Here is a 21,888-nt window from a genome sequence, read left to right as displayed (position 1 = left end):
AAATATATTGGGGGTATTATTTTTTCCCTGAATCAGGCGGGGCAAGAGTGGTAAATTAGGAGAGAAAATGACAGAAGAGGAGGAGAGAGAGGTTAAGGAGGAAGAGGAGAATGAGTTAAATAATTGCCTCTATACTAAGGAAGGGTACTAAGTAAAGCTGTTAATGCGGGGGGGGGTAGAATTGGCACATGGTATATGGGTAGAGACATTATGATAAAAATGGCTGTCGGGAGGTAAATGTGACCTCGACGCATTGGTTTAAAAGAAAATGAGAACAAAGTCCACGTTTGGGTTGGCGGTGGGGTGAGGATTATGACTATTCACAGCTTAGAGCAGGCTTAGAACATATACCAATATACCGATCCCTTCTGTGGTTTCTGAAGACAAACAATACCAAAGCAGCTCGTATTTCTCTGTGCCTAGATCCCATCGTTTCCACTGACAGAAGACATTAGACATTAAAATATTATTTGCTTTCACTGAATTTCCCATGGCTCGGTGCAGACGCGGGAGTTGATGGATAACCGTATTCTGTTCTCCTTCCTTCTCTCTCTCTCTTTTTTCTAATCTAGGCATTAGGTTACTATATACATTTAAAAGGAAGGGAAATGCGGGGTTTGTTTTTCTTTCATTTACTACAGCAAATTAGATACTTTTCTGCTCTTTACGTTGGAAATTCCATGTTAACGACTGTAGATTAGCAAAAATGTCAGATTTTCTGTTTCCCTTATCGTAGCTCCTGAAAAAATGTAAGCTTGCCAGGGGCTCGTATCCGAGGTATGGTCTAAATTTACATGAACTATCCGATTACCAGCGTCTGAAGGTACATGTCAGAGATAATTCAGTTCACATGGACAGCCTCTTAGCTTCTAAAAGGTACATAATCAAGACGACTTTTCCCGAAGGACTGAAAGGTCACCGAAAAATATATTTCGGTTATTTATGTGTTTCAGATTGTTTGCGCGGAGCAGCAATCCGTCGGTTTAACTACGGCCCGGGTTCCCCTCCTTGTGTCAGCGCATTCTTTGAAAGTAAAAACGATGTTTTTATTCGGAAAGTCCGTCCTGATGATGTGCAAAGCGTTTCTTCAGCATGTGCTGCGAAGCATTAAGTAAAAATGATTTTTTGTTGATTTTCCTCTTATTTTTTCCATATGTTGCTCTAAAATCAAATGACTTCAAGTAATGGATATCATATTGACTTAAGGCTCTGCAATCAGGTTCGGATAAGGTTTCTTTCCGTTTAACCTGTTGGGTGCCGGCCGGGGCCGCGGCTCTGTTCTGCTCGCCGGGCACTGAATGTACCTTCGGCCCTTGGGGTGTTAAATAAAGATGTATTATTGTTGGCGAGGCCTGCCTTTGTTCTTTGTAGCCTCTGTCACGGCTTTGATAATGTCTTTAGTGGTAGATTTTCAAAACAAGTTGTGTAGGGGATCGTTTCACGGTTTCTCCTCTTTGATGATTTGCAGATCTATTCTGAAGAAAATAAAGAAAAAACTGTCTTCTCTCAGATACTGTAATTATTTATAATTGTTTCCAGGCTTTGGTGTATACTTCTTAACCCCTTTTGGAGCTGTAATGATTGGTTATCAAAGCTGCTTCTCACTATCAACGATAAAAAAGGAATGTTACGATGTGGAAGGGAATGTTGTGTCCAACGTTTATGGCGTCTCCAGAAAACTCGCCATTCAATGCAGACTGGTCCTTTACCAGGAGAGTTTGGGTTAATACACGGAGCACAGGAACCATTAGTATTATTTCTCCTGATGGCCTGGTTTGCCACAACATGAAAAATAGAAAAAGCGTGATACCCTCGGCCCTGATAAAATCAGTGATTTCATATCGTGTGATTTCTGTGTATTATTCATATAAAACATGAAGCTGTTTAACTCGTTTTACTCCCTGTATATCGTCTGATCAACAAACGCTAAAGTTTCTGCTTTCTAAGTCGTACCGTTAATATTCAATGGATTTCATTATAAGTTCTTTTTTTTATTGATAAGTTCTACAGATATAGCGACAGGTTTTCAGGGCTTTGCATGTGTGAAAATATGTGTTTAGTTTTAGAGGGTTTTCTCTGAAATTCCCTGCTTATCAGTGTTTGAATATCTTCTATTGATTTATCTGCATACTAAACCCAGGTAGATCAGACATACGAAGAAACGTGTATTATGACATGAAGTGGGCCGGTTGTGCCCCGCTATAACGGCTGAGATTTTATCGCTATGAATGCATGGAGTTTGATTTCATTTGATACGGGCTCTGGTTGTGTTAGTGTTTGGTTGGTTTATTAACTGGAATATTAGTTGCTGATGTTATAGATTAGGTGTATGTAACATGTGTGACTTGTGTCTGATCATGGCTGGTTACCGGTATGTACAGTACACGCTTAGATTACCTATATCCAGTGGTTTTAATAGATTCACAATCCATACCAGTGATCCATATAACCATATTATCATTTTTGCGATTAAGTTATCGAAGCCGGGCAAACTAGCGTCTGTGTTGATCTAGAAGCTGTGCTGTCTGTAAGGGGTAATAGGGCAGAAACTTTAAAGACACACAAGGGCAGCTGGTTTGTTTGATATTGTTTAGTGTCTAATAGTAGAATATTGTCTTAAAAACACAGATATGAACGGTCTTTTTGGGAGACCAGGTCCTTACTATGGTCTTTCTTTGACATACAAAAACATATATAACCACTTCTGTGCCAGCTAATATCCATTTAATACACGGGTAGGTGATGTATCACAAAGACCCACAACAAGGGTACTGAGAATAACTATATGTATTGCATACAGCTGAGTATAGTATCTCGGAACTCATTCTTAAACCAGGCTACATTCTCACCTCATATATTCATGCGCTTTAACCCATTTTAAATACAATGATGGCTGAAAGCTTCAATATCCAGTGAAAGAGGAAAACAGTCTCTTGCATAGATTTGGGATGCCTTGGAAGCCTTAGCGTAGTAATGTGTCTTTATATGTTTTGTCCTGCAAAAAAAAAAGAGCTTTGTAACCTTCCAAATTTTCATTCGTCTACAACCAGACTTTTTTTTCACCAGACTTTTTGGTATTTACAAAAGTGTTTACTTTACAGTTTCCTACACTCTTTTCTTTTAGGAAATGTTTAACAAAGTGTTAAGTAAGCAGTAGTGACAGATGATTACTTTCACCGATCTTGCCTTCCAGTTACCATTCAGATGTTTGTTAATTCAACTGTGATAAATCCCATGCCTTTCTCTTACTTAAAAAAGCCTTGTTTATGTTCATTATAGCTGAACCATGAATATATATAAAAATAAATCAACAAAACATTCCAGCTGTAGATTTATTTGCATAAATTATCCATCATATTCATTATTTTTTTTTATTTGAACTAATTGTAACTCATGTGTTCGCGTTTCTGTTCCGTATTAAAATGTCTTCTGCTTTCAAAGTATATTAAGTTGACTCTAAACTGCATGGTAGGAATGTGTAGGTTTCATTCTAGACGTTGCCATCTTGTATTATATCGACAGCTGGGCAGTCAGTCCTACTGCTGTTAGTTAGTCCCAGTCTATGTTTTCAGCAATGGTATTAAATGATATTACAGATAATACATGTTTAGGAATGATTATACAAATTGCTATTCACAGCTATGCATTGTACCTAGGAACACTGAAGTGTAGCCCACTTCAAGCATCAGTGATGGTGGTCCACACACGCAGGCAGACACACACACACACACACGCAGACAGACGCACGCAGACACACGCAGACACACACACGCACACCTTTTCCTTTGGAACATAAAGAAGCAAAGATTAAAAACACTTTCAGTACAAAAGTTGTTGCCCTGCAATCTTCACGAACATGAGATGAAAACATTTATACATGTGATGAATAAATGTCTATTCTAGTGTAGTATGGTAATGATAAGCATCTTTTCTTTCATTCTATGGTGACTTGTTCACTTTTGATTTTGTGTTACTTGATTGCTGGTCCTGCATCGCTCCTCATATCGCTGTGTTGTTCTCCCACTAGGAATGGCAAAATTCCATCCAGAAGAATGCCGGACTTGCGTTTATTGAGCTCATCAACGAAGGAAGGTAACTTGTTTCATAACTTTTAATTAGACGTACCAGTAACCGTGCATGTCATAGAGACCTGAAACTTTTAGATGCATATCTCACACTGAAATGAAACACAAGCAGGCATTCTGGGCTGTACGGTGCGCTCGCTAAACTGTTGTTAAAATGTGAATTAAGATCAATTTCCTTGCTATCAGTACCAAAATGTGTGCTTGTCATTATACATAACCTTATACGTGACTAGATATTGGGCAAATGTTATACCTAATTATTTTTCTGCTCCTTTTGATTTAAGTATTTGCAATACATTGTGTAAGCACAGTAATATGGATTTGTCTCCCAATGTCTGGATCACTTTAAAATATAAGTTTTTAAAGTAGGTTGCGTTAGTAATGATGATTGCTACATCCCTGCAGTAAAATGGGCCGCATCGTCCTGTGTAGCCATCAGAGGTAGAGTCCTCTGTAGGTGACTGTTTTGGATCTCCGCTATGGAATTGTCTGCTTTTTGGAATTTTAGAATTAAGTTACATGCAGAGATATTAAAGGTTTATGGTGTTTGTCCTGGATTTGGCCACCATTTTAGTAATAAGGTTGTTTCCTGCTGAGGATCCAGGGAAAGCAATCTGTAAATCCATCTGCTGCTCCATCTGCTTTGGGCGGCAGTTCCAGAGGCAGCCAGCGCTCCCGGGGAGAGTGAGCAGGAAGGTGCTGTCCAGGGTGCTGCTACAGAGGACCGCGCGAATAGCTTCAGAGCACGAGCTCTGCGAGCACAAACTATGCCGTTTCCAGCGTGTCAGGGTCACAATAAATGACCGATATTTCAGTAAAAAAAAAAATTATGTTTAATATAGAAGATATTTATTTGGTGTTGGGGTACTTTAAATGAACACTATCACATCCTATTCAGAGAAGAATATATACTATTTATATTGTATTAATATATATATAGCAATCCAGAGTTATATATATATATATATATATATATATATATATATATATATTCTACTCAAGCTAAGGTTTCCTAAACTTTCGTTAAATTTTTCTTAAAATATTTTCCCCAAGACATTTTTCAGAAGGTAATGTAATTAGGGAAAACGGAAATGATTCTCAACTAGAACTAGTCCGCTTAGATGCCGTTGGTATGCCTTCTTAATATTTAAAGTGGAACTTTATAGGTCAGCCCTTTTGTTAACGAAATAAATGTTCACGAACTTCCTCCATATGTTGTAAAGCTTGTTTCTGGGGGTAAATAACATGGAAGCCTGGTTCTCCAGCTAGCATTCGGGCTGAACGCTCTCCTTGCCAGTTGCATTGTGTTACCCTAAACCCTTCTGGGGATTCCGATTGGAATCTGAAGAGGGGAAATAGTTATAAATATTTATTCTTCCCAGCTACTGCACTTGTGAATGCGGTTCATCAATCATAGCCGGGGTATATAATTGTGCTCTTGTCAACAATTAACGGGACATAAACAGTTGATGAATGAGCTCTTAAATGAAAGTGCTCCCAAGGACAGCCTGAAATTATAAACTAGGTCGTTTAAAATATTACAACAAAGGATTGGTATAATTAAAACAAAGCAAGGTTAATGAGATGTAAAATTGCATATAATGGCTGTACCTTCATGGCTGAGACCCCAGCATTTCATTCTCAAATTCATCAGATAATGTTGCAAATTCTTTTTTTTAACCCCTTTTTTAAACTAATGTTTTACATACCTTGTGGTGAAGGGGTTACCTCTATGGCGATAAGCGAACTGATTTCTCTTAGTAACGTGCTATTTATTGACGTAATTAAATGTTATCCGTGCTTAGGAATTCGCATGTTATCTATAGGATTGTAGATGCCTAAATGTTTGGTTTTTGTTTGTAACATTCTGCATTTCTATGCGTATATTTGCATAAAATATGATTTTATATATATATATATATATATATATATATATATATATATATATATATATATATATATATATATATATATATATATATATAATATAAATATGATAAGATTATATTTTATACTATATATTAGTACATTGTTCCAGCATGAAATAAACACAAACATTTTCCTCTGGTTCCCAAGTGAGAGCAGAGTAACAGAATTCCCAGTGTTGAAGAAAATACAATTTATCTGGAGAAAGATCATAATGCCGTTTCTTTTGTCGTTTTGGTTGTACGCGGCCGTGTTTACCGCTGTCTCTGGGATATCGGGGTTCATGGATTGTCTCTGGTTTGCCCCTTTCTCTCGCAGATTATTGTGCCATGCTATGAAGGACCACATCGTGCGTGTTGCCAATGAGGCCGAGTTTATTTTAAACAGACAGCGGGCAGAGGATGTGCACAAACACGCAGAGTTTGAGGTAAGTGACGTTGCTCTTCTGTTTTCCGTCAGTCGTCGCTTCCCCTGTAACTTCATACACAAGCCGTCTGTATTTTAGCCAGGGGAGCGTGCTTGTAGCTGGGTTCAAGCTGTTGTGAAGACCCATGGTTAATGTCAAGCACAAGGAACCCGTTCAGTATTTGCTTCCTTTTATTGAATGAATGAACGTGTTTGCAGCATGGAAAAATGACTTCATCGGGAGCAGGTGGTATCATTAAGTGTTTGCAGAAGGTCTGTGTGTCTTTATTTCAGAACATTTGTAAAGTATGTGTTTGGAAATGTGACACGAATCGGGTATAATGTAGATGTTCATATCCATAAATAGACCCCTTTGTATGTATGTGTTGTGTGTGTGTATGTATGTGTTATGTGTGTGTGTAAGTAGAGATGTGTATACCACTAAAAGAAGTAAAGAAACATCACAATTCAATTGTATGTGTCTTTATGAATTCAAATAGACGGTATTATTTAAATGCGACATGATTAGCAATGTGTACTGGTTCTTGTTGTGTGACTGCCATCTATACTTCTCTATTCACCTAAATCTTTAGGATTATTTATTTACAAAGTATAATATAAACACACACTTTGCACGGCGTCTTTTCACGTTGTTGTGATTTTGAAGCTGTAGAGCGCTGATACCCGGCAAACATTCTGAGCGCGTATGAAAGAGATGCAAAGGAATTTGGGTGAAAGGAAGCGTCATCTTGAACACTCAGAATGTTTGTAGATCAGTGGTGGAACCGGTAACCGCAGCTGCCTGGTTCTTATTCAGTGCTATAGTATACATGTCTGTGCTATGATGGACTTATTCATCAGCTCCTTACCGTGATACACCAGATAGGGACAGATAGATATCACTCACTCCAAAATGTTTAGCCTCTGCTCACACTCAGGCATATTAACAATTTATACAGATCTTAATCCCATTTTAATGTTGGCATCAGACAGCTGCCAGTTTGCATGCATGTGTACATCCATAGGTATAAATATAATGTGCGTGTATTCTCTTTTATGTCTCGAGTCTTGTATGTGTAGCGTAGCAGCCACTTGATATAAATGAGATTGGATTAAAGCACAAAATAAAATGTAGAACTGTGTCAGGATTTTGTATAAAGGTGCCCTCCAGCTGGGGGGGAGTACGGGGCACGCGGCAGATTAGATGAGCTCCTTATCTCCACCAGACAGCTCGGCTAAGCCTGCGGTTTGATGTACTGGCTCTTCTGCTCCTTGACCTACCAGAAAAGTATGAAATCCAGAAAAGATTTTTAAACCTTTTTTGTATTTATTTTTAGAGCACCGATAACACTTCACAGATTGACATTAGTGAATTTATTGTGTTCATTTTAGATGTTCTTGGTTCTATTAATGCTATATTCTCCTTTCTTAACAATAACACACACATTGCTTCAGATGTTTTAATAGACCGTTTTTTTAACCATAAAAATATTTGTGAAGAATAAATGATTGAGGAGTCCTCATTATATAAGACAATAAGATGGATTTTGCTCAATGAACCCCAAAAACAAAACTACAATCCTAAATTGTTATTATAAAACCAAAGAATTGCGTGTTGCTAAACTAAAGTTTTTCTGGGGAGTGGGACTTTTTCCATTCTCTTATAACACTTTGCATCATCAATGGCAAACCCCAGTGAGCTTCTCCTGCGAGAAAGGCTGAACTGGTCGTAGATAATGCATAATTACATTAATGATTACCTGTGGCTGTCTCTATTCATCATTGGGGGTAATTCTAGCCATGTGGCCCAGTAAGACGCAGCAGAACGCATTTGGCAAGTAACAATGTAGGGCTTGATGAATCCCAGGAGCTAGCTAGCCATGGCTCCTAGATTTTTAGATCTAGCTCCTAACTTTTGTGCAAACCTCTGTAAAGTGAATAGGCCAGTGATATTTTCATCAGGAGTGGTTATCTTAGAATCATGTTTTGCTTACATTTTGTGTTTATTTAAGCACGCATGTCTATCTCTAGTTTTATTGGCATACGAAACACTTAAGTGTATTAATTGAAATGGAGAATTATGTACAGAACTGATTTGGGATGACAGGGCAGCCCTGGCATTTTAAGGCCAGCGTCCCCCTGTTTATGTGAGTGTGGCCCATATGCTCACATAGCGTGTGGCCGGCCATAGCCATCAGCTGGAGTGGCAGATTGGGCGAGTGTATGGTGATATTGGCCAGCAGCCCACCGGGCATTACCCTGGTGTGCCAAAGGGACAGTGTGGGTCTTTTATATGTGGATAAAATGTCCAAGCTCTGGAAGGCGATGCTCCGGCATACAAAAACATGTTGTCTTTCTGCCTGTATTCCATTTCACCAGGTAGTCTTTGGCCCCTCTGCGTAACAATCCTTATTCCATCAGCCGCCTTTGAGCTATATCACTCTACCCCCCCATTCCAGTCATTAATATTCATGTGTTCATTCTTCACAATGATAATTTAATCTTACTGTCCAATTATAGGATGAGATATTACCCATCATCACCATGGTAGACCATTATACTAATTGCTTATTTGCCTTAGCAAGATTGTCTATTTGTAAACTATATTAACCCTTCATTATTCCATTACTTAAATAAAAAATATCTGTAAAAACTATCCTGCTACCCCTTTGGGGTGATCAGATACCACTTAAAATGATCCAATTGAATGCAAATGCTGGGTATCTGTTTTTTTTACGCAAGGAGTTGCAGTATATAATGTATTTTTCAAAAACAGATTAGAAATGTCGGATGTCTATTATATTTTCTATTCCATTTTTGCCAGTGAGTATGAGTGAGCTTATTAACTGGTAGCAAAAATCTGAACGCGGCTATCTCCTTTCTGTACGCTGCAAGCTATGCAAGTCATTTTAAACAATGTTATCTCGATTATAATTGGCTTATTTGTTTTTGTTTTTAAGTCTCAATGTGCGCAGTATGCAGCCGACAGGAGAGAAGAGGAGAAGATGTGTGATCATCTTATCAGTGCTGCCAAACACAGAGACCACGTCACCGCTAATCAGCTCAAGCAGAAAATTCTCAACATATTGACCAATAAGCATGGAGCGTGGGGCGCCATCTCTCAGAGGTACCCAAATTCTTAATATTCTTATGTGAATTTAGAGGTGTGATGGGAGAGGGAGCATAAAAAATGAAAAACATAAAATAGGTAAATAAGAAGTGTAGAATCGACCTATGGAAATATGCCATGTAACAAGGGGTGGTGGGGTGTGAAAATCCATTTTACAAAGTAGTTCCAGGTGTCTGCTGGTCTCTCAGTGTTCAGCCACCATTTGTGGTCAAGGATCTACAAAAAGGGTCACTTCACTATGCCTTACGAAAGGCAACATTGGCAAGTTTCTCCAGCAAGAAGGGCTGAGTGAGCCCTGCGTATGTGTAATACATAATATAATAAGCGAGGAGACTTTGACAGAATCTCACTGATTTAAGGGCCAACAAACCTCTTCTTGCAGCAGAAGCTTGCTGGGTTTACAGGCCTCTGTTTCCAGACCGCTAAACTCCAAGAAACATTCCTTTAAAGGTTATGGATTCTGTGACGAATTACCTTGAAAAATCATATTTAACTTTACACATATGTAATTTAGTCCATATGAATGTATTAAAAATAAGTAAATTAGCAAAGTTCTAGTGGATAATGTATGATCTTGTATAAAGCCCCTTATTCTGTAGGAACCTGACAGCCCAGGGTCCTGTTTGGCATTCTGAATGCAAGAAAGTAGGGTATGGACTGACCCGAGCCAAAAAACACACAAAGCAATTTTACAGGTGATCGGTGCTGATCATTCATGGATGTGCATTATTGAACAATGCAGTGACTGTGACTGTATTCTGCAGGCTGTGTGTATTCCTGGAAGGACGCTTCAGGCTAATTTATTGAATGAACCTTGGACCCCTGCTGAGTATTTCTTATACAAGGGGCTCTCTGGAATCACCATTTATGTGCATGAAACTGTTTAATGGGGAGCTGTTGCATCTTAACTGGAAACATAATTTGATGTTAGATTTTCCAGCTCTGAAATCACATCTGCCTTTACAAATTGAATGGCGTAGCTAGGCCATTCAATGCACATTTCCTCGGTGAAGACCGCATTGGAGTCCTACCAGCCCAAGCACCGATTGGTATTAGTGTTGTAAAGCTCTGCGAAATGTTCCCATAGGTACGTTGGATACCAACAACTACCAAATACAGCATCTATAACCAAATAGTGGTACCCACTGGCAGCACTTACAGTGTATCTCGCATGCAGTTTATGGTAACGTTTGGTAGAAGTGGCACCATACCTTTATCACACGGCCATCTGTTAATTGTATGCATTGTAAACCATGTGAAGGTGGCTAGTCTCTTGATGCGTGTCTGCGTTGGAGCTGCCTTATGTTTCCAGGCCAGCTGTGAAGGGCTTAATCTATTTTTTTCGCTCCCCGGAACATTAATGTAGTTTGCATTATGAGGTTCCTATCGTATAACACAGACAGGCCTGCAGTGTTTGGAGAACATATAGGGATTAATAGGGCAATTTATTACACATCAAGACCCATTAGTCTGTGTCATTTTAGTGACAGTGGTAAATGTCTCATGTAAAATGCACCCCGTGCTGGTTGTGTATGCATTTGTGTGGTGCGGGACACAATAGGCTTTGCTAATGACTCCATGCTGGCTGCACATTGGTGGCTCCACATACATGCCAGCCGGGAATTCTCACACAGCGAGGCCACTGCGGGAAGCACCAAATCAGAAGCAAGAATAGGGCATGAGAACTAGGTTGGTGTGTGACAGACCAGCAATAAGCAACCAGCATGGAGTCCAAAAATAAACCAAAACAATTTGAAGGATCCACTTATATTTATGCCAGCGGTCTATAGTCACATAATCTTACATCTGCACCACACAATGTGTAGGATCACTTTATATTAGAGCAGATGGAAAGCCACCATGTACGGCGTACATAGCTACAAATCTAGGAGTCGAGGGATTGATTGGAGGGGCCAAACCCATCCTATGTTACGGAAATGTAAAGACCCCCCGGCACCTCTACCACCAGCATGAGATTCCGCACACGCTAGATGACTGATAAACCTTTAGGGTTCCCTCTTACAGAATCAGAGACTTTCCCCTCAACTAGTGTTTGTAATAGAAAAAAAAGCCAAGGTGGGCAAACTCAGACCAAAAATAAACATCATTCATCGAATGGGAACAAAGCTGTCTGATCTCTATCGGCAGAACCTAAAATACTAGCGACACAGGTGGAAGCATGAAGAGCGGTTCTTCTAAACCCACTCCAGTTCTCACTTTCACGTTGATCACCTAAACTGAAGAAATTAGATTAACCTTTCCAAATGCCATAGAATTGCTTTCAGTGACACATGGCACCAAAGGTTAATGTGTATTTTAACTTGTTCAGTGCCTGGGGCTTGGCATATAAAAGGTTACAGGCACCCTTGGCAGCTGCTGATCCCAGTAGTAAGGTCAACTGAACACCTTAAATGTTCTCTGCTTCTCTGATAACATAATTATTTAACATTGCCGGCAACTAATTATTGATCTTTGGGTTCTAACAGAGTGATGATGTCATTGGAATTATCCCAATTCAGCTGGACGTTATAGTACTGTATCGATATAGTGCATACCGTACTATATGTCCATATCCGCACTGCAGAGCTCATTTGCAGTGACGGTGACTCCGCAGCCGGCCTCGTCCGTTAAAGAGCCAGAATACTTGCCTAGAACATCGGTCGGGACCCTGGTGGCCCCCCAGTTTGGTGTGTTGGACGCATATGTCTACACCCCTAAAATAATAACACAGTGTTTGTTGGCCGTATCCACTATTGTAAATAAAAATATAGAAGAGCTTATGAAAGACGCAGAGTCATTTCTGTATGGTGGATGATAAATGCCCCTGCACATGGTTATATCAAAAAATCAATATCTGTAAAATTGAAACAGTATAGGTTTGTATTGATCCGCGCGGCTAAATCAAAACCAAGGGCTTTGTAACAGTATTCTTCTGTTGCCTGTTAGCCAGTAATGCCCCATATCAATTTTAGCTTTCCACTGATAAATCAGCCTGAAAATTGGATGTCAGGGTTTTTTTTCCCTCCAGTAACATAGCGATTTTTCTTTAACCTTTCACCGTTACTGACCTATCACAATGGCTTTCTCGCTGAAATTGAGTTACCGTCTCGAAAGCAGCTTCTGTTCCAAGCAAATATATAAATATATTGGAAAACAATAAAGATTAATGTGAACTGGTTAACGCTGTGGGAGTGATGGTATAATGCAATACGCTCCAGCGTTTATAGTATTTTAATACTGTAATAATATATAGTTCTAGGCGATTCCTAATACTCGGTGCCTACTGCCACTTATCTAACTACTGTCTTATGTTTTCTATATTATATCTAATGTATATATGTTGTATATATTGTGTTCGTCTAGAACGCTATTTTCCATGTTATATTTTTCTCTCCATACTGTAAATTCGTTATTGTGCCGGTAAAAATTCACCTGCGCACCAAAGTGATTCATTTGAATGCGTTATCCAGATTGTAGTGTTTAGGAGTCATTTAACCCTTTAAGCGCTGGCGTGGGATCTCAAAAACTGGATTCCCAATTTACAGAAACCCACTGTCGGCGATTGGAGTGATAGTCGGTGACAGCTGACGGAGCGCCCCCTTCGCGCCTGCACATTCGCTGTGACTGCGTATTGATTGGGAAGTTTGCCGTTGTATAATTACTTTTTGCTCAAGGAAATGTGCGGCCTATTGATCCGTACGGAGCCACGTGAGGAGCAGCTTCCCTTGGCTAGTAGTGAGTGTCATCTTTCAGCCATGATAAATGGTAACACTCAGGCCGGGTATAATTACTTTCTGGTGAAATAATCTTCCCGTACCTTTTTCCCTTTACCGACAGGAGGGTACTCTAATCATCTGTATCCGAGGGCCATGATTTACAGGCCTAATCAGTCCCATGATAGAGGCAAGTCTCGTGCCAGATTACAAAATCTAAAATACACATTGTAGCCTTTCACGTTTCATTGTGTGAAAGAATCAAAGTATCTGGAGATAATGTTTGGTGTGGCTTTGTTCTTGTGGGGTAATGTGCCCGCTTATACAGCCGCATAGACTCTAAATATCCTTTTAATTGGAAAACAAAGTAAGCACTTGATCAGCATATATGTGCATGTAAGTGTTGTATAAATACCAATAATTTGGTACCCTGGGATACACATAAAAACAATAATGTAGTCGGTGCAGGTATCATGATCTTAAAGTGATGGATAAGGAGAACAGTACCCTAAATATTTGAAGGCCTCTTCTGCCCCTCCATTTCTGTGTTTGTATGATGGTGGAGTCTCTTTCTGATATGCCCAGCAATGTAGCCGGGATCATAATACAAAAACAGACGTGGCTGTCACATAAGAACCTTTTGGCCCATCAATTCTCCCCTGTTTTCCTTATTTGAGGATAAGCCCATCGCCCCATCCTATTCATGCTAAATCCCTTCCTGTATTAACCTCTACTGTTTCTGCCGGGACGTCTGCCGCCTCTTGCGCACCGGTCAGAATGGCCAGAAGGGCACTTGTGTTAGGGTTGTGGTTTTAGGGCTGCGTGACCCCTATACGCTCGTACCCAGCAAACATTCTGAGCTCCGTGAAAAGAGGCACATCAGTTGTAGTTAAAATGGATAAATGCTAATGATTCTTTGGCTTGGGCTGCCTAATTCTAAAGGCATGGATGTGGCAGGTAGCAGTGGAAGCTTGATTACTGGATAAACTAAAAAAGGGTAATAATATTGAGGCGGTTGGCTGGATTATCTCAATCTGTCATTGTCTCATGCAATCCTGTGTTGTACTATTCTCTGCGTGTTTAAGGACAGATGATTCCTCCAGCGCAGACCTCGAACGTTTGGCTTTCCAGCTCTCTGAGTCCGGCATTACGTCACCTGGTCTGTGAACGCTTATGGCATGTTGCTGAAAACATCGGGGTATTTACTAGTCAGTAGTGTGATACGATCCCTGGGTTCTGCCTTTTTTGGTTAGTCGGTGTTATTTAAAGAAAATCTGGCAACGGTTATAGATAATTTTAACACAGCTGAGAAAGGTTTGGGGAAAGGTCAACTTCAACGATTATCCTTAGCCAAATAAATGCATTTTTTCGTGTGGTTGGATCTGTGCCTTTCGCTGGGCTGTCGTAGGTTTCCTGTCCACACATTTGGGGATTCCAGGTCGTTCTGACTGCAGGGCATTATATTTTATGTCTGATGTGTTTGTTTTGCTTTAATAATTCTGTGCATGTATCGTACAGCGTTATTATTTTCTCATTTAAATCCATTGCCTTTTGACACTTGTGGAGCTCATGGACTTGCACGTGTTTTTTTTATCTATTAATAGTTATATACTGAAAGTATACACACGTACATACACACATACATACATACCGTACATACACACACATACATACATACACACACATACATACACACACATACACACACTCACTCACTCATACACACACTCACTCACTCATACACACACTCACTCACTCATACACTCACTCACTCACTCATACACTCACTCACTCACTCACTCACTCATACACACACTCGCTCACTCACTCATACACACACTCACTCACTCACTCATACACACACACACACTCATAAACATACACACACTCACTCACTCATACACACACTCATACACACACTCATACACACATACACACACACACACTATATGGACAAAAGTATTGGGAATTATTGAATTCAGGTGTTTCAATCAGGCCCATTGCCACAGGCGTATGAACTCCAGCACCAGTCATGCATTAACCGTTAAATGGTTAATCCCAAATATATTGTTTCACGTTATTTTGTTTGCTTCATTTGCTTTTTTTTTTTTTTTTTTTTTTACTCAAGCTGCATTATGTTTTCATAAATCTAAATGAATTTTTGTAATTTTTTTTTCCTTTGATTTTTTTCCCCTCTTTTATGTGTGTTTGGCCGGCTTTTGTGCGATGTAGCTTGGGTGTGCACTCCCTTCCATAGGCCGCAGCTGGATCTGTGCTGTTCGCAGCTGAGTTCAAATCAGTTTTTGTTCTAACGCAGCACAGATGAAAGCCATTCTGATTATATATAGTCATTTCCCGTAATTCTATCAGCCTGCCGTTACCTAAATGATCTCTGGAAACGATTGTTTGCTTATGCTGAAGCAAAATCAAGTTTTTGTGTGTTTATCTTGTGTTCTACTAGTTTTCAGGGAAAATAAAGTACTGTGATCCATAGATCAAAAAAAGGGGATCTAAAAGTTCTTGGTGGCCAACATACTCCTAGAATGTATTAACCTTTTCTTTTCTAATTCTACGCGTTTGAATTAAAGTAGACGCAAAGCCAATATGCCTTCCGACTAATATTATTTTGCAATTCAAGTTTATTGGCTAAATCATGTTGTGTGTTTTACTGCATAAATTCGCCAGAGGGTTTAATTATAGCCGAAGGCTCAAAAGGTCAGCATACTACAACCAGTCTGATTGAAAACAGTCCCTCCGTATTTGAAATGGTTCCTGTCCTGATTATAGGCATTTATAACAATTATCCAGAGATTAGTCTGTTCCTGGAGAATACTTAGAATGGAACTTTTAAAAGGATTATAATAGAGGTTTATTGGATTTTGCACAAAAACAGAAATTGATGTTTTCTACCGGTGGGATAAAAAAAAAGTGATAATGCAAAGTTGTATTCCACAGTGCATTTAGTCCTGCGGTTTCCCATACTTACTATATTATGGATATATTCTGGCGTGTTATCCGAGTAGACCGAAATTGTGCTTTTTGCATTTAAAATAAGTGAAAACATATTGTGCTATGTAACATATATAGCATATGCATACTATAAGTGCCAGGCTAACCCCCTATACAGATGTATATTATTATTATTTATTGTTTTATATAGCGCCTTCAAATTCCGTAGCGCTGTACAGTGGGTAGACAGGACATAACAAGTAGTATGGAACATAACAAATTGACTTACAGAGACAACAGGTGAGGAGGGCCCAGCTCAGACGAGTTTACAATCTAGATTAAGATCTAGAAGGTCTGACCTGTCACCGGCCCTTCTGTGCCTTAAAAGCTTTAAACACCGTAAATGGCCAGAACGGGATATCGTTGTTTTGGGGGTTGTGGCTGTGAGGGAGTCGATACATTATATATTTTAAATTGTGTTTTGTTTTTCGGCTGGTACCCCCATAGTCGGCTGCAAACATTCGAGGTCCTAGAAGTTGGACATCAAGGGAGGAAAGAGGGACAGAGGGGTTTGGGGCTCAAAGGGGATCTGCTTTGTCTGTCTGAACGCTGTATGAATAAATGTTTCTGGTCAGGGCACATGGGCGGGATGGAGGGAAATGTGCGTCTTCGTTTGGGTTTGCGTTTGTTGATCTAAATAGCGTAGTGGGTTAGAAAGCACCATCTGACTCGCAGACCGTACATTCTTTAGCAGGGAAGGGCTTCGTTCTATCAGAACCCGTACTCTCATGACATCCTCAGTCTGACATAAGCCAGTTTTCCGATTGCCTGGCCCCTGTGGGATTGCTTGATTTTTACCAGTTATTCTGTGTGCTCATGAGATCACGAGACAAACTACTGTGTAGAGAATTCAACTATTTCTGCAAGGACTTCATATTTCACCAGATACCAGTTGCACCTGCGTTGGAGAGTCTTCTGTGTTCACTAATGTGTGTAAAATTATACCCGCTGCTTATTTCTGCCTCTTCTATAAACATATCGCCCTCCTCCAGGCCAAATATTGCTGGCAGGCTTGATCCCATTCTGTTCAGATGAAAGGGTGGTTGACCTGTAGGAACAGATTGTAACTGCAGGACTTCCTGTTTACATTCTGGTTACCACCATGGAACATGTGCAGCGCAAGTGCTAACCGCTGCTAAAGAGTTAAAGATGTGGATTCTGCCTTCTTTAAAAGTCCTCGGTCTCTAGGACGGCCAACACATCCGCACCTCTGCTTCAGCCGATGTCAAACGCATCTCCTGCATGGAATATAACTGGGGGTGGAGAACAAGACAAATTTTGGAGGATTCTGTAGGCCCCCCATGCATTTGCAAGAGGGATAACCCAAAATGTAAATTGACCACACAGCTAACACTTGCTTTATAGTGCGTAATATGGCTGGAGTGTCCCTTTCTAAGATCAGACACCATGCATGCAGAGAGAGAGAGGAGGACACTTCATGTTCCATCAGTGGAATACCCCATGACATAATAAATCTGCCAAAGTAACGTCAGAACATCACTTCTTGTAGGCATACGAGAAAAGCTACTTTCACTTTACAAAACATTGGACTCTTTCTTCTTCCACCAGTTGGTTGCCTGATGTAAATATGCAGTTACCTGATTTATGAAACCGGTTACCCCATAACAATGAGACTATAAAATGTCATGATGGGACACGTGGAGATCTCAGATTAAATTCCGTGTTACAGCCTGCTAACTTCTGGTAATGAACACAGATACTGTTCACAAAACTGTACTTTATCTGACCTGGCCACCCTTTGTTCCTCCGCCCGTCCTTTGAGAGCCCGCTCTGCGGTAATGGCTAGTGTGCCTCGAACATCTCTGGGTGTCTGCGCAGCGTTCGGATTGTCTCACCACCTGCAATTAATATGACTCCATTTATTTTTAGATGTGTTCGAAGTCAAGGAGTTTTTTTTTTTGTTATAAATTGTTGCAAAGTGAAAAATTATACTGGATTAAAAAGAACTTCTGTTTAAGGTCGAGACCCAGAAATTAGGATGGCTGAATTATGAGCCATGACCTCTGATGTCTCTCATGTTCCTGTGTCGATGGTTATAATAGTTAAAAATATCCAGCTTCACACAGGAAATATGAAGTTGATTAAGCTCTTGGTATATGGGGCTGGGAGTCTAGCGTTGGCTATAAATCTGTGTAATTGGTCTTCCAGGGGTCCTGGTTTATATGGCTCAACGCATGCTGTTTATAGACCTGAATGTTTTTCTGATATGAACCAATGTGATGTTGTTTAGACTTGGTATTTCTTTACTGAGCAGACTTTCAGAAACCATGCAAGGCATTCCGTCTTATTTTTAATATATATGAGCCTGATATTTTGAAAATATTCAGCTATGGAAAATATTAATAGCCAAGAGGTTCATGCATACCATTCTGAACAAGGAAAAAATTATATTTATGTTTAGTATCTGGCTGGTAGGGATATGTTTTGTAAATTACCAAAAAACATTTAGCGAGAGAGTGTATATGTATGTATACACACACACACACACACACACAATTCTAGCCGTCTCTCTGAATTTCCATGTTGCGGCTGTTAATTGAAGAGAAAATAGTTCTTTCTAAAGTTTCCGGTAAGGAATACTCGTAGCAATAGAGTTCCTGCCTATTCCATGACATAGGTGCATATGAAACATGAGCGTTATCTCATGGCACACAAAATGTGCCTTCTCTTTTCAAACATGCACAGTTACATTACATTTTTAACAGCAGCGGACACAAGTCTGGCTGTTGAGACTGTCCTAGCAGATTCAGGACTGTTTGTAGCTGTGCCTGTCTCGTGTGGATTTGATCGCTATATTATGTGACTGGGTCTGTCCGTGGAATAGCTGGAATAGTTGTCAGTGTATATATTGGGGTTGTGTACTGTCCATTACCGGTCCGATGTTATACTCGCTGTGTGAAGAGCGATCCTTCGGAATAATGAATGCGTTGGGCGCTCTCCTCTGGATCTGGCGGCCTTTGACTAGCTGACGTTTCCTGAAATGATAGGCCAACACATAAATACTGGCCTAAGGTCTGCCTGGGTTCAAACCGTTAGGGATTCCGCCCCATATTCTGTGCAGATGGTTCTGGTTTCTCGATGAAATACAACACAGACCCAAAACCGACCTTTCTGAAAACTAGAACTCTCTTACCACGAAACGAAGAAGCCTGAATAATGAGTGGAGCTCCGTTCCGTGGGAACACATTTGCCGTATCAGCACCTGTGATGATAGCAGCAGCGTCTCGGGTTTAAACTGTACATTTTGGGAATTGCAATTAGATCTATTTTCGAAATGCACTTTAAGTATCGCGGCTCTTTTATCTGTCAGCTGCGAGTAAAGCGTTTCATTCCGCAGGGGTTTCCACTAATGTTGGAGAAACCAGAGTCTAACTGATGAGGGGGATTAATACAGTACTAGGGGCTGGCGGTGGGATGATTGGTGATGTAGATTACTCTCGAAGTGTTACCGGAGAGACGCAGACACAATGAGACCACACCGTCTGCGCCGGGCTTTGATATAGTGCCTTGCCATGACGGACGCTGCCTGCTAATGACCCGGTAACGTTAGAGCCAAGATTCGCCATCCTGCTTTATGGCACCATTAGTGCTTTCAGTATAGAACGGGGTTGTTGTTAACCGTTTCTGTGCCAGAAATGTGCATTAAGGGCAAAACCTCAACGTACTGCACATCCCACACTCGCCTTGTGCCACTACCGCTGCCTTTTACTCAATGCTTTGTTGTTCTACACCCTGTCCCCTCTAGATTGTAAGCCTCCGAGCATGGTCCTCTTTACCCAACGGGTCAGTTTGTCTTAGTCTGTCTATTCTACTTTTGTTATATATCTTTTGCTATTGTAAAAAGCAACATGTAAATAAGAGACATATATATGTGTGTGTGTATATGTAGATATAGATATAGATATATATATATATATATCTATATATATATATATCTATATATATATTGTATTTGCTCGAATATAAGACAAGGTTTTTTCCAGCTCTGAAAAATATCCCTCGTCTTATAATCGGGGTCGTTTTATAATCAGACCTCAACTAGGTCTATGAGACTAAGATCCAGATCCCCCGCAGCGATGCAGGTGACCTGGATCCTCCTGTGTTATGCCCTCCCCCCCCCCCAACTTACCGGTGCTTCTGAGTCCCCGGTGCTTAGTCCGGGCATAAGGCATTTCTGGAGGCAGAGTGCTCTGTGAAATGCCTTTAAACCCCCTTAATGCCACTCTACCTCCAGAAATGCCTTTTAACCCTCTATAAGCCACTCTGCCTCCAGAAATGCCTTATACCTCCCTATATGCCACTCTGCCCCATAATATGCCTTTTAACCCCCTAACTGCCAGAGTGGCATATAGGGGTATAAGGCAATTCTGGAGGCAGGGTGGCACATAGGGGGGCAAAAAGGCATATCATGGGGCACAGTGGTATTTAGAGGGTTAAAAGGTGTATCATGGGGCACAGTGGCATTTAGAGGGTTAAAAGGCATATCATGGGGCACAGTGGCATATAGGGGGTATAAGGCATTTCTGGGGCAGAGTGGCAAGCCTGGGGGCAGATGTGCATAACTGGGGGTGCAGGTTGAAAAAAAAGGAAATAAAAACAAAATATTTTTCTTAATCATAGCTTTTATTAACAAACAATTGTTCACATAGTTTACATGAATTAACATTTATATATATAATATATATATATAATTATTTTAAACAATGTTTTCTTCTATTTACTAAATGAAAAAAATGAAACAGAGAAAAATATATATTTTATTTTTTTTGTGATGTAAATGGAAGAAAACATTGTTTCAAATACGTTTTTACTACTCCTAAAATCAAGTGCATCCTTGTAAGTTATGTTTATGTATGCCTTGTGCCATCATGATGACTTCATTATTCATATAGCAGTATTTATAGGGAAAATATCGTTGGGCTTTTTCATATCGTTTGTTCTGGATGCTCCTGTATAACATGGCTTTGATTTCTCATTAGAATTTAATCCACGATAAAAGCTGCAGGCCTCGCACGCGTTTTTCTTTCGTGTTAATGGGCACATAATGCGATCTGCAAGCTGGTCACATAGTGTTTAATATCTGATCCGCCAATGGAAACAAAAGCTTTGTAACCTGCTAATCGCGGCATGGTAACGGTACGGGCACCGGAGCCGGGCTAATAATTCACCGTGACCATTACCACATGCCGGAGTGTTTTGCCAATCTAGTTCAGTCTTATTAATAATAAAATAGCAATTTCCCTGGGATGCTGGGGGGCAGAAAGGAATCACGCCAATGAATATTTCAGTGTGTTATTTCAATAGACCTTCATCCATATTCAAGTACGTCGTATGTTATGTTTTTAAATTCAGGCGGGGTGTCATTAAAAGGCGAAGTGTTCATAGTAAGGTTGGCATGTTGATTTACAGGCCTTGTTAAAGCCACCGTAACAGAGGCCCAGCTCCGCCATTACTACTTGGAATTTGATGCTACGTTAGTAAATGTGCTTTTAACAGCATGAGACTTAATGCACTTTAACGCCTCAATATGGAGGACTCGCTGCCCAAAGCGCTGCCGTCAGATCTCTCTGATAAAGATATGTGGCTGGGAAACACCCGG

At 40.2% G+C, this 21,888-nt stretch overlaps 1 protein-coding gene across 2 annotated transcripts in view; it reads left to right on the top strand.

Annotated features, from left to right (window-relative positions):
• Positions 1-21,888, top strand: part of NBEA (neurobeachin) — a 241,553-nt gene that overhangs the window by 117,031 nt on the left and 102,634 nt on the right. For both annotated transcript variants that reach the window (XM_053456345.1, XM_053456346.1), the window contains exons 35-37: positions 4,028-4,092; positions 6,330-6,438; positions 9,377-9,543. In XM_053456345.1, coding sequence (XP_053312320.1) covers positions 4,028-4,092; positions 6,330-6,438; positions 9,377-9,543 — 341 coding nt within the window. The remainder of the gene's footprint in view (positions 1-4,027; positions 4,093-6,329; positions 6,439-9,376; positions 9,544-21,888) is intronic.

Source organism: Spea bombifrons, chromosome 2 (genome assembly GCF_027358695.1).
Source record: "Spea bombifrons isolate aSpeBom1 chromosome 2, aSpeBom1.2.pri, whole genome shotgun sequence".
In the NCBI taxonomy this organism is placed as follows: domain Eukaryota; kingdom Metazoa; phylum Chordata; class Amphibia; order Anura; family Pelobatidae; genus Spea; species Spea bombifrons.
The sequence above is the reverse complement of the archived record's forward strand: the minus strand, read 5'-3'. Positions and strand labels throughout refer to the sequence as shown.